The following is a 12,337-nucleotide window of genomic DNA, read 5'->3' as shown; positions in this document are numbered from 1 at the left end:
TCCAGTTTTTTCATGTTTTCTCATGAGTTGTTATTTTGAACCTTAACAGTTGTTGTGGTTCTTTCTTTCGAGTCACATGGGTTACAGAGAAATTCATTTCCCAGTACCCTCCTTCAGTTCATGATTTCTTCAGCCTTTATTTTGGAATGAAAACATGCTGCTTGTTCCCATTGGATTCATTTGAGTTCTTCTCCTAAGTTGCTGTGTGTTGAATGCTGTTTTTCTGATGGTGTTTCATTTTGTTTTTGATTATTGTGCTGTTTTTTTTTTTTTTTTTTTTTTTTTTTTCTGTTTTGTTTTTGTTTTGTTTTACCTTACATAACAGATAATGTAATAATGAACTTAGTTTCTTACACCAAGATGGAGGAGAATATATTGTAAACCATTGAAGGGGATAGAAGGAACCCAGTGTGGATAAAATATTTTCATACATGTCCTTTTATCCGTATAATACCAAACTCTGGATGAGAAGTGAAACATTTTATCGCTCCTTGCACAGCACACTCTCTGGACAAGTACAAGCTGTGTAAGCGCTTGGCACAGATTTGAAGCGAGAGGCATTGAGTTTGAATTAGAAAGTTCACAGATGTCTAGGTTTTAATATGTTTTGGAAGAGCACTTCAGACACAAATAACAGCCACCGTGTTGGAAAGCTTTTATACTGTAACAAATTAAAAAAGGACAGACTACACTACCCCCCTGTTAGCTGTTACTTAGAAAAAAAGCTTAATTTAGCTTATGCTAATTTGACTAAGAGAGTTCTGGAACAATTAGAAATGCTTTTCAGTGGATTGTTTAATCATGATCATTTAGGGTAAAGGGTGTTCTATTTCTATCCAATCTGTGTAAATAACAATGCACAATAAAATGTAACATATTTAGATATGTTCATCTGTATTTATGTTGCCTGTATGAACATGATAATAAGTTATTGATCCTCACATGAACAACCGAGTGGCTCAGTAGTTTAAATTAAAGCCCTAATTATAAAATTTGGGGTTTAGTGCTCATGGCTGCCATATTTGCCACGCCTCTAGTTAGTTCCTAATTACAAAATACACACAATGGATGTATTAATCCCAGTCCATCTGATACTGCATCTGGCTGAAAGTAATGATTGTGGAAAACTATGCTTTTTAGAGTTAGAGTTAGAATATTGAGGACAGCCTACAACATGGATAACATGAGCCAGACAGAGTCAGACATTCCCACGTCCTCAATTGAAATACAGCAGAGGACAGACAAATGTCTTCAGTTGTTAGACAGGTCTGTAGATCATTAACTTAATCGGGTTCTAAACGGTTTGCAATTTTTATTGCACAATAGGATGAATAAATGTCCTCGTACATCTGAGTACCATCTTCTGTTACTTTCAGCTAAGCTTTCAGTTTGAGTTTAAGTTTTAAGCTCTTGATATCTTTAAATGGTAAGAAACTTCTAGACCCAAATGTCCACATGTCCCACACAGTCCCCAGATATACAGTAAGGGTAGCCATCTTGATTCATTATTACACAAGCTGGTGTCATTGTCCATTTATGCCTTTTTGTTGACATATGCTTGATGGTTTTAATTGTATTTGAAGCATATTTTGCCTCCGTCTTTGTTTTGCAATTTTTTGTTTCAATTATTCTTGTTTTTTATTTGAGTTTGGAATTTTCCTTTTTCATTTTCTTTATCTCTCCCATCTTTTTATTTTTTTGTTTTTCACCCCTCCCTTCCCCCTTCCCCGTCCTCCTCGTCCTCGACCCCCTTCCTTCCTGTCCTTTCCACCTCACCAGAGCCCTCAGCCCCCCCTCAAGACATTAAGTGCAGCAGCACCAGCTCCACCACCCTGCTGGTAAGTTGGCACCCCCCACCTTTGACGAGTCAGAACGGTGACATGGCGGGGTATAGGGTGCGCTACCATGTGGTGGGCCTCTCAGAAGTGGGCAGTGATGATGGAGAGGCAATGGAGGAACCGACGGTGCCTGCCACTGAAAAGCAGGTGCTGCTGCAGCGATTGGAGAAGTGGACCCAGTATCGCATCACTGTGTCTGCCTTCACTGTGATTGGACCGGGCCCTGAGAGTGAGCCCCTGATCTGCCGGACTGACGAAGACGGTACATGAATCTCTATTGTGTAGAGGCTAAATTAACTGTAGAGAGAAAAGGCATTGTAGTTTAGTTTGGTAGTGAATGTGCCCTTGGCAATGGGTTGTTATTTGTGCCTGTATGCATGTGAGCAACTTTTTGTATACATGCATATGCACTACATGTCTATCTTACAAACTTCCAGTAGAAAAATGATGTGATAAGTTAGACACCCCACTATTTGTCAGAATACAATCCTACATACATTAAATACACTAAAGATGTTAGTTTGAGAAGCATACCAACATCTTTGTCCATAAGTAACAAGATCACACACATTGTGTAAATCACATGAAAGGAAACCACTTAAAATAGATAATGCAGATGGGAAATCAAGCGTGTTGCTATTAAAACATAATTAACCAAATGCAATTCATAATAGCTACCACATCTCATATCCTGGTCTATCTGTATGCTTTTAACAGCATCACATTGCTCTACTGAGAGCAATAAGCATTTATGAGTGCTGTACATTGCAAGGCCTGTGCATTTATAATGGCAACAGGTTGGAAGCAGGTTTGTGTTTACTAAGGTTGCAATTAAGATCCTCTGACTGGACCACATGGTTTATGTAAAAGAGTTAATAACATCTTCCCTGTCATAAGTAACTACTGTTGTGGTGTTTTTGAGCCTGGCGGTAAAGCCTGGACTGCTCCACCTCGGTAAAAGGACTGGGTTTCCTAGATGTTACTGTGTGCATGTGAAGCTTGGTGTTGAACGGTAGCAACTATGTTCATGTTGACTTTAGTGCAGAAAACATTCAAATATACAGTAAAAAAAAATGTTGGCTCTATGTGTTGCTGGTCATTTGATACATATGTACCTCCATCTGCAACTGTTATGTCCCAGTTTGATGAACTATAGATGTGAATGGAAAGGTCAGAAAAGCCAAGAGCCTCAAACATTGAAGAAAACAAAACAAAACATGCAGCGTAGTTGGATCCAGAATCTAGATGATAAAGGTGGAAAGCAGCTGAACAATAAAATAGATAAAATGACAAGTAAAGATTGGGGCATGTCACAGCACATTTGAACCCTTGACGGATGGCTGACATTGGCTTCTATTCTCCACGATCCATTTCACTTCCATTACCACAGCATTTTAAGCATTTTTCTGACACTGATATACGATTGCAACAGTAGACAAGCTTACATTCTGTCTATACCTATAGATAGCAGCATCAGGGAGGCAAAGGATAAAAACCGCATGACACACTGACAATAGCTATAACAAATTGTATGCTGCCATTAGGAAAATAACGCATGACAGAGAAGTGTACGGTAAAGAAATAAGAGCCAGGGCTAAAAGGTAGAAAAGATTTTTGTAATAAACAAGATTGGTGAATGATACAGGGAACGATGGGGGGGAAATGGGGCAGTGATTTAAGGGGGCAGAGGGGGACTGTGGAGAGTAGAGTGTTTGTGGAGAAGCAAATGGAAGCAGTTTGAGTGGAAGAGTTTTATTAATGGCACATCCATCTCAGAAAGGGCCAGTCTGTGGCACACCAAAAGGCCTGGAAGCAAGGCCTTCCATAAAGGCCTGTCATTATGACTGAGAGACAAGGCTGTGCACTGATGGCAGACGGACACAGCAGACAGTTATTGAAAAGGTGGAGGAGACAGGAGAAAGGGTGGTGGTGTGTGTTTGTGTGTGTGTGTGTGTGTGTGTGTGTGTGTGTGTGTGTGTGTGTGTGTGTGTGTGTGTGTGTGTGTGTGTGTGTGTGTGTGTGTGTGTGTGTGTGTGTGTGTGTGTGTGTGTGTGTGTGTGTGTGTGTGTTGGGGGATATGATATTGCGTGAAGACTGACAGGACTGGAGGAGTGTGTTTGTGTTTGTTGTTTTTTAATGTCTCTGTCTATCAATCTTGTCAGTTGTCAGTATGTTTCATGGATATTGTGTGGGTCCGGGGGTTATTAATGCCTTGACAGAGTTTTAGCCTGTATAAATCTCCAATTCCTTATTGCACTGCAATAGTGAGAAGGATATGCATCAATTTCACTGAGACAACTCCTGTATGTTTATTGCATTTTTTGGCTTTTCTACATCCCCGTGATCATCTAAAAATAATGCAGGGATGACAACCAAAATGCTGTAACAAAGGGGCCCTGATTTGAGTTTTGTTTTGTTTCTTAGTTCCCGGCGGTCCTCCAAGGCGGGTGGAGGTTGAGGTCCTCAACTCCACAGCACTAAAGGTGATGTGGCGTTCCTTGACGCCAGGAAAGCAGCACGGTCAGATCCGTGGCTACCAGGTTCACTATGTACGTGTGGAAAATGGCGAGTCACGGGGTCTGCCCTTAATCAAGGACGTCATGCTGGCCGACGCCCAGGTATGACCATCTAGGTTTCCTCACTACAAATCAATGCATTGTTCTTGTGTAAAAAATAGTAAAAAAAAGTCAGTGCTGCCTTTAAATCTGTTTTTTAATCACGATATAAAGACACTACCATTTAAGCAGATTAGACCAATGCTGTTACGCTGATGTTTAAAACCTCAGTGGAAACTTTTCCTAAATTTTTTCTCTCACAGACTGCAAATTGTGTACTTCATCCTCATTGTAGTGGCTGTGCAAATAGTGCTAGAGTATGGAAAGTGATAAAGGTGCGCTTCCCTCTTGGATTTCATTTCATATTGCAGCAATATTCTTTTCCCCTCAGCCCACAACAAGAACTGTAATCAAAGCTTCACTCATCTTGTCCTCCCTCTTCTGCTTCCATGGCTTTTATTACGAATGTCTAGACCCCTTCTTTATGGCAACATCTGCCATGAAATGTCTGATTGTGTATGTATCCAATGCAAAGACTCAAAGAAAATGTTGATTATAGTATTCTTGGCTAGGAGGAAGTAAAATTGGTATAAAAACATTTCGCCAAAAATCAACCATCACTGACAGCTAGAATTGTCATGGAGCCCTGTATAATGGCTTTTTTCCCTTCTTTTTTACAAACTTCTGTCAACACAATGCTTGAGGAATCCTGCCAGAGTGAGACTTTTTTGCACGGTAGCAATCATCCACATGGAAATTACAGCCTTGAAGCAATAGGGAAACAACAGAAAAAAATAGTTGTATGCAATGCTACATATTTTAGGAATGAATGAACCAAACTCTATATTTAGCTCATGAATGAAGTTCCAATCAAGCCAAATACCACCAGTATCACGTTTACATTTATAGCGTGAGCTGACCCACAAATCCAAAAGTAGAATGAGCTTAAATAACTTAAATTATAAGATCCACGGCAATGCATGCACACACCCAGCAGTCAACAAAGCGTGCAAGGCAAAATATGTTTTTAGTTGTTATTTTTGTTAGTATATTTCAAAATGACCTCATCATTAAACCGTAAGCTACATTTGATTGTCTCTTCTGGCAGTAGCTAGCAATGATTTAACACTGAGGTAGCTTATCATTAGCTGCACAGTAGCATGGTTAAACATCTCCTGTCCCCACAGGCAGACCTATACAACTCTCAGCTTTGTCTCAGCTGCTTCTCATAACATAAGCTTCAAACAGCTTCTCTCTTTCCTGACCCCTCAAAACCAGTGACCTATTTCTGATACCAACCCTCTGCTCCTAGACTTCTAATGCCCCCGTCTCTCACAATCCTATTTCTTCCCTTTCTTTTCTCTCTCTTCCTTAAAAAATATTGCTATCTCTCCTGCACTCTCCTCTTTGGCGGGGGGGTTAGTGGGAAACGGACGATACAGCTGAATATGTGAGTAAGAAATTTTGCCTGAGTGCTTTGTGTAGCTGAATGGGTATAAAACAGCGGGTATTGCATCAACCTGGTTGGATTCACAGTTTACACAACCTCTCCAATCCTCATTCAGTAAGTTTAGATAACAAAGTGGCTTAGAGGTTTCACCTTAGCTGTCTGGCCAACCAACCTCCACACTGTCTCTATGTGCCACTGAGGAAAAAAGGACAAACTTCTACTGCCAGCTAGCTTCTACAAAATGGTGGCTGATGCAATATCCACTGCCCACTGTGTCTGGAATGCTAATGCTACTTGTGTCATGCTGTGTGTGATACAGTGTGTTTTGTCTTGTGCTCTGGTGGTGTAAATGTTTTTTGGTTTATTTTGTTGTTGTTTTGTTTTGTTTTTCTTTATTGTGTTTGTGATTTTTTTCTAAACTATCAAATTGTCTGTGTGATGCCTTAGAATTACAGTTCTGCCTGAAGTTTGCAACACTTTTGTTTCATCTCTTAGTAGAGAAAATATTGAAACGGTACCTTTTTAACAGTGAACCTTTAAATCAAAAATCACATCTCTGATGACAGTTCACAACTGCAGATTGTACCCTTATTTTGAACCCAGATTTGCAACCTCAGTTCATCTGCATTACGTGAATACCATCTCAAGTGCAAGACAGTACTTATAGCTCATTTACCTTTATTGACCTCTCCCATCCCTCTGCCAACCAGCCTGTTAAAAACCTCATTCTGCATTCGTTCAAACCTACTCCCTTGAAAGATTCATTAGAATTGATCGGAAGCCTCTCTTTGAAGAGGACTCAAGGAAACTTAATGGCTGAGGTAAAAACTGCCAGTGAATAGCCATGATGTATTCAGCATGCATTTATCACAAAGTTAAGTTGTTGATTGGACTATTGCTAAAGGAATAAGGGGGGGTACTTTCCATTTACATACCTAATATCCCTCCTCCACCTCGGCAACTCTAATGATTTACTTAATGGAATGGTTTCCCATTACCTTGGGGAAAACATTACATTTAATGCATGCCTCGTGAAAATTAATAAAGAGGACCAGGAGACACTTCACTCAGCTTAACATTCTACATAAGGTAGTTTGAGTAGCATGAAGTGGGGTCCAATCATTGAAAATTAAAGATACATTTTAACATTTTCCTGTTCCTGTCTCTTCACTGTCTCCCATAGGAAATGGTCATTGGAGGACTCAAGCCGGACACTACTTACTCCATCACAGTGGCAGCATACACCACCAAGGGAGATGGAGCCCGGAGCAAACCCAAACTGGTGGTGACCAAAGGAGCAGGTCAGTGCAATGATAAATCAATTGTTGGTTGATTTATTTATTGAACTTCTCTTGATGCAGCAATAGAATTACATTTTTTTAGCATGTGGCCGAAGGGCAACTTTCTGAAAGGCTCTTCATCCTTCTCAGCCTGCTCTTATTGCCAGAGTACAGTTTCAGTATTTGATTAATGACATCGAAGGAAACCCCATTTACAGACACATTGGTGTACTTTTAAATGATTCAAACCTATTCACAAGATTTGCAAGTTTGAGTTCATGACATCTAAATTAAGTGCATTAGGTATACTCAAACTATATCTCAAACTAAGGCATTTGTTGCATAGCACATGTTTTTGAGTAAAGTCAGTCATTTTCATCTAGAAAAAAAGACATTTTTCCACAGGTTAAGCACTCCGAGGTATATATTGATTCAGGAGCATCAGTTCAGTCTTCCAGAGATGACATTTGCTTTGACTATCCACAGATTTTTAGAGATCAAGGAGGTGGTGTACGCTTCTTGGAGATTTTTCAGACAGATTATAACAGCTTGAAAAACCCCTGCTGGATCGTTGGTTTGAGCTTTAAAGATAAAATACTGGAGGCTAATGCATGCACACTACAAAGCCTTGTCTTATTCAGTTTTTCCCTTGTTACTACCAGTAGGCACACCAGTTTAACTAGACTGCTTGAGCCTCTTTGGAAGCGTGTAGCTTGGTTACCATGAACATGATCTAAACCTGTATGGATGTCTGCCTGAGAGTCTGAAAGCCTTCTTTGAGAGAATTTAAGGCGTCAAGCCAAGATAGGAGCATCCTTTTGTGTGAGCATCTGTGCCAGGAGACTTTGGGAAGCTTCAGAGAACCAATGTGAACAACTGCATACATACTTTTAGATACACACACATGCGTGCATACACACACATGCGTGCATACACACCTAGTTACTCACACACACTTTCCACAACAGAGCACCCATACACAATACATGCAGACCCATCCTGTGGCATTATGCATGCACCAATGACCATACACACATTCATAATACAAACACACACCAACACATACACACAGACACATTTCACATTCTCATGACCCAAAACACACTCACAGGCGAATTTCCCAGATCCTGACAGCTGTGTCTGTTACAGGTGTCTAGGACCGCAATGTTGCCAAAGGGGCTTGAGTGAGTGCTGTCACTCTCCGTCCTCCTGTCAGGGCCGGCTGACTGATATGCCAGTCTAGCACACTCTGTCTGTCCCTCAGAGGGAAAGTCTCTGCTTTTTTATTATTGAAGTGTAAAGAAATGGTTTATTCCAAGGGGCCAAGATGAATAGAAATAGGGAAGGGGTGAGAGGTGGGGAGAGGACAAGCTTCAGCTGCCTTTTTTTAGAGGGGAAGTGGTTGTCCTTCTTGTTCTGAGGAATATTAGGAAGCCTAGTGAATAGCTAGTCACAGGATTTCTGAAATAGCCTGCCACAGAATTTACTATGGTCTGTGCTAGGCAGGGAACAAAAGGGAACTTTTATATGGGTACTTGATGAAATGTCATACAGAAAGATGCCAAAAATCTTTTGTATAATTTATCGGTTTGTGCAACTCCAGTGCAACCTTAATTTAGATTAATCTTAAGGCTAGAGCCATTCTTAGCTTAAAAACAACATGGACAAACAACAGGACCAAATTAATTACAAAATCAAATTTTATATTATGTCTACAGTCAGACCATATCATTACAAAAATCAGTCTCAGTATTCCAGTCTGCAAGCCCTTCCTATCACTTTTATTCATTTCAATTTACTCTTAAAGTCTGACAGCTTTAATATAATTTCTGATGGGTTTAGCCCAGTTTGCTTATATGGTTTGGCTCATTTTCAGAGATAATATTTTATGCTGCCATATGACTAAAACTGCTATCCTTTTATGTGACTGTATTAAAAAAAATGAATTTTTACAAAGTAAAAACCCAGATATACAGTCTGTGTTGTTTTTAATTGTTATTCATCTGCAAAATCACTTACTCAAGTGGCTCAAACTGGCAAACTTTTTTTGTTTGATGCAAATAAAATGTTATACCATTTGAATGCTTTTGCATGTACACGCTTTTAAGACATGCGCAAATACACATCACAAATGAAATGGCTCTTAAAATCTTTCTTATAGACAAGCATGCACTTAAAGTGAGCAATTGCCTCTAGAAACTATGACGACATAGGTCTGTTCTTTGTTGGAAACATAAAGGCCTGAAAAGCTTCATCAATAGAGAACATCCTTACAAAGCCAGTATGTTTTCAGGCCACTTATAAGTCAATTCACATCAGTAGCCCAATCTTTTCATCTTCCAGCCATTCCAACAAGCCTGTCTGGCTGTTTGGTGTATCAGAAAGTATCGAAAATAATCTATCTCAGGATTTTGTAGGATATACAAACAAGTAGAAGTGCACACTTATTTGTGAGTCACAGACAAACAGCATTCTGTATGTAGCTGTCTTTGTTTGCTGAATGAAAGCCAGGTTTGAAAAGTGCTTTTTCGTGATTCATACTTCCAAACTCTCCGTCTGAGAAACAAACTTCACCATGGCCAAGGTGAAACAAAGTTTCTAAGGGACCAAAATTGCTATTCTGCTATCCCATCTGCACATTAAGAATGTTTTTACTGGGCTGAAAGGAGAAGGAATGAATGACCATCCCATCTTTCCTCTTTTTTGTTCAGGTGTAAGAGGAAAATAAATGTAATGATCTTGAGTTCAGGAACAGTTCCTGAAACAAATTAGAAATACCTAATCAACAAACACAATGAAAAATATTGTTGAAAATGACCTCTAACCTAAGACACCATACAGTAGAAGCAAGAAATCAGATAAAATATGGAGATTTTGGGCATGGTGAGTCAGAGAGCAATTCCCCAGCAGTTGTGGAGGGTCCTCATTACATTATATACACTATATACAATAATATACTCATGCTGATAGTGTCACCAGATATTAGTGCTATGCTTGCAATGATGGACAAATGGATGAGATCATATTTGTAATTATGTGAAGTGGTTTACATAATGCATTGATTTTATTGCAAGTCATAGTGGATAAAGATTCAAATGAACTCAGTTACACTGTTGGTAGGAAGGCACTTAAATACCTTTAGTAGGGCATCTTGCCCTTGTAGTATGTGGATAGCTTTTGTCAACCTTCACAGCACCTCATTGGGATCGCTCCATAGTGTAAAAGGATGCAGGGTAATGAATGTATGTGTATGTTTTAAAGGGTTGGATACATATTCCAATGCTGACAGCAGGACACTGACTTGAAGTATCACCCCAAATCGCCCTGTTGCATGTTTGGTAACTTCATGATTAATATTTTGGTCCAATGAGAAGATATCAATGTCTCTCTGTCTTTCTATCTATCTTGCTTTCTTAAAGTATTTAAATGGGCCAGGTTAAATTTGTAGTAGATTTGACTCCATGACATTTCCCACATTACCACATACTAGATAGTATAGTGTGAACAAGTGATTAAGAACTGTATGTATGTGTATGCACCTTGTCCTTTGCAGAAAAGCACAGAGGTGATATTTTTGTTTGTATGTATATGTTGATCTGAGTGAGCACGACTGGCATGCACAAGAGAGGGAGGAAATGAGAGCGAAACCTGATCACCCCTTTCTCAATCTGGCTGAGTGAGTGTCAACAGCAGGCTGTTAATACAATGGCCTGATGGGAAACGTGCCGGGAGGCTCACAATAAGGGATTGAACCAGGGTCGACCCTGAAATGGACGCAGAGTGAGGGGTAGAGGATGGGTAGGAGGTTGGGAGATGAAAGGAGAGGGAATTGTTCAGAGACGGAGAGATGGGGAAAGAATCAGGGAGAGTGTAAGGGGGGAGGGGTGAAAATGTAGGAGGAGAGGGACAATCAAGGTGTCCAAGAACCCCAGAATCACTCATGTAGACACACAAACACACACACACAAACATTTCTGCCTCCTCATATCCCTTTTGGGCCCTCTTTGCAGCAGATTGCTCCTTGTCCCCAGTCACCTTCATCATACCTCATTCACTCATTTCTCACCCCTCACCATGCACTTTTTCTATCTCTCATCACCCTGTGCACCACATACACACAACTGAACACACTCTCTGTACACACTATTTAACAACCCTTGTGCCCCCTTCCCTCCTAACACCAATCTGCTGGCTTAGTACCCTTCTCCCCAGTGTGCAATTGGCCACTGTTTGAAACGTACAAATAATAAAACTGGTTCAGGGCTACTGTGGTTGTAATGGATACATTTGTAAGCCTGTTAAGGTTGGAAGCGAAGCACAGATATTTTTAATAGCAAACAAACACACACATACACACTGACTCATAACAGCATCATTATTTCAGATTTTATTTCCTTGATTAGCGATGAGTATGAAGGTAGAGCAGGCTTTTAAATTACATCAAGCTGAGCTATGTATCCATGTACCCGAAGAGTATTAGGAGCATTTGTCTCTCCCAACACTTGGCGCCCCCCGCCAGAATCAGTTGACTGGCCACCATCATCCTACCCAACCTCATCTTCCTCCAGCGGTCTTTAGAAAGAAGACCATTAGCAAATGAAAATGAACGATGGATTGTATGTAGGGTGGATTGCTTTGTGTGGGTGTTTTTACTTTGGTAAGTAAGACTCTTTTTGGGGGATGAATTTAGACTTTATTTATGCACATGTACACAGACACACACACACACACACACACACAAGGGTACTATTCCACTGAGAGGGAGGACTGTTGCCTCAGACTAATGTTAGCTTCTCCAAATTACTTTAAGTCCATACTGGGCAAGAAGCCAAATAGCTCTGTGTGCAGCTGGAATGATGATATAGGAGCTGAATCTGGCTGCAAACCAGGGCCTATACCATTGCACACATAAACACATACACATGTACATACACACATTATGCACACAGATACACACAGGCACATTTACATTAAAAAAAGCATCTAATAGAGGTATGCCCTGGTACCTCAGACCAAAGCAAACCCTAGCTTACCGGGAACACTGGTCTGTGCACATCTGGGAAAACGTTAGCCACTTCAGCTTACACAGCAGGTATCATAATCTGGTAACATCAAACTTACCAAAATATTGTTACAATAGTCCAACTCTGTACAAGTTTCAGGGCAGAGAAGCTAATAATCACAGTTTTCAATCACAGTTTTCTTTCCTTTCCT

At 40.2% G+C, this 12,337-nt stretch overlaps 1 protein-coding gene across 6 annotated transcripts in view; it reads left to right on the top strand.

Annotated features, from left to right (window-relative positions):
• Positions 1 to 12,337, top strand: part of ptprsa (protein tyrosine phosphatase receptor type Sa) — a 190,063-nt gene that overhangs the window by 131,405 nt on the left and 46,321 nt on the right. For all 6 annotated transcript variants that reach the window (XM_062423807.1, XM_062423805.1, XM_062423804.1 and 3 more), the window contains 3 exons: positions 1,780 to 2,100; positions 4,263 to 4,456; positions 7,027 to 7,144. In XM_062423807.1, the coding sequence (XP_062279791.1) occupies positions 1,780 to 2,100; positions 4,263 to 4,456; positions 7,027 to 7,144 (633 nt within the window). The remainder of the gene's footprint in view (positions 1 to 1,779; positions 2,101 to 4,262; positions 4,457 to 7,026; positions 7,145 to 12,337) is intronic.

This window comes from Scomber scombrus, chromosome 8 (genome assembly GCF_963691925.1).
Source record: "Scomber scombrus chromosome 8, fScoSco1.1, whole genome shotgun sequence".
Classification (NCBI taxonomy): Eukaryota; Metazoa; Chordata; class Actinopteri; order Scombriformes; family Scombridae; genus Scomber; species Scomber scombrus.
This window is presented reverse-complemented; position numbering and strand designations above follow the sequence as displayed.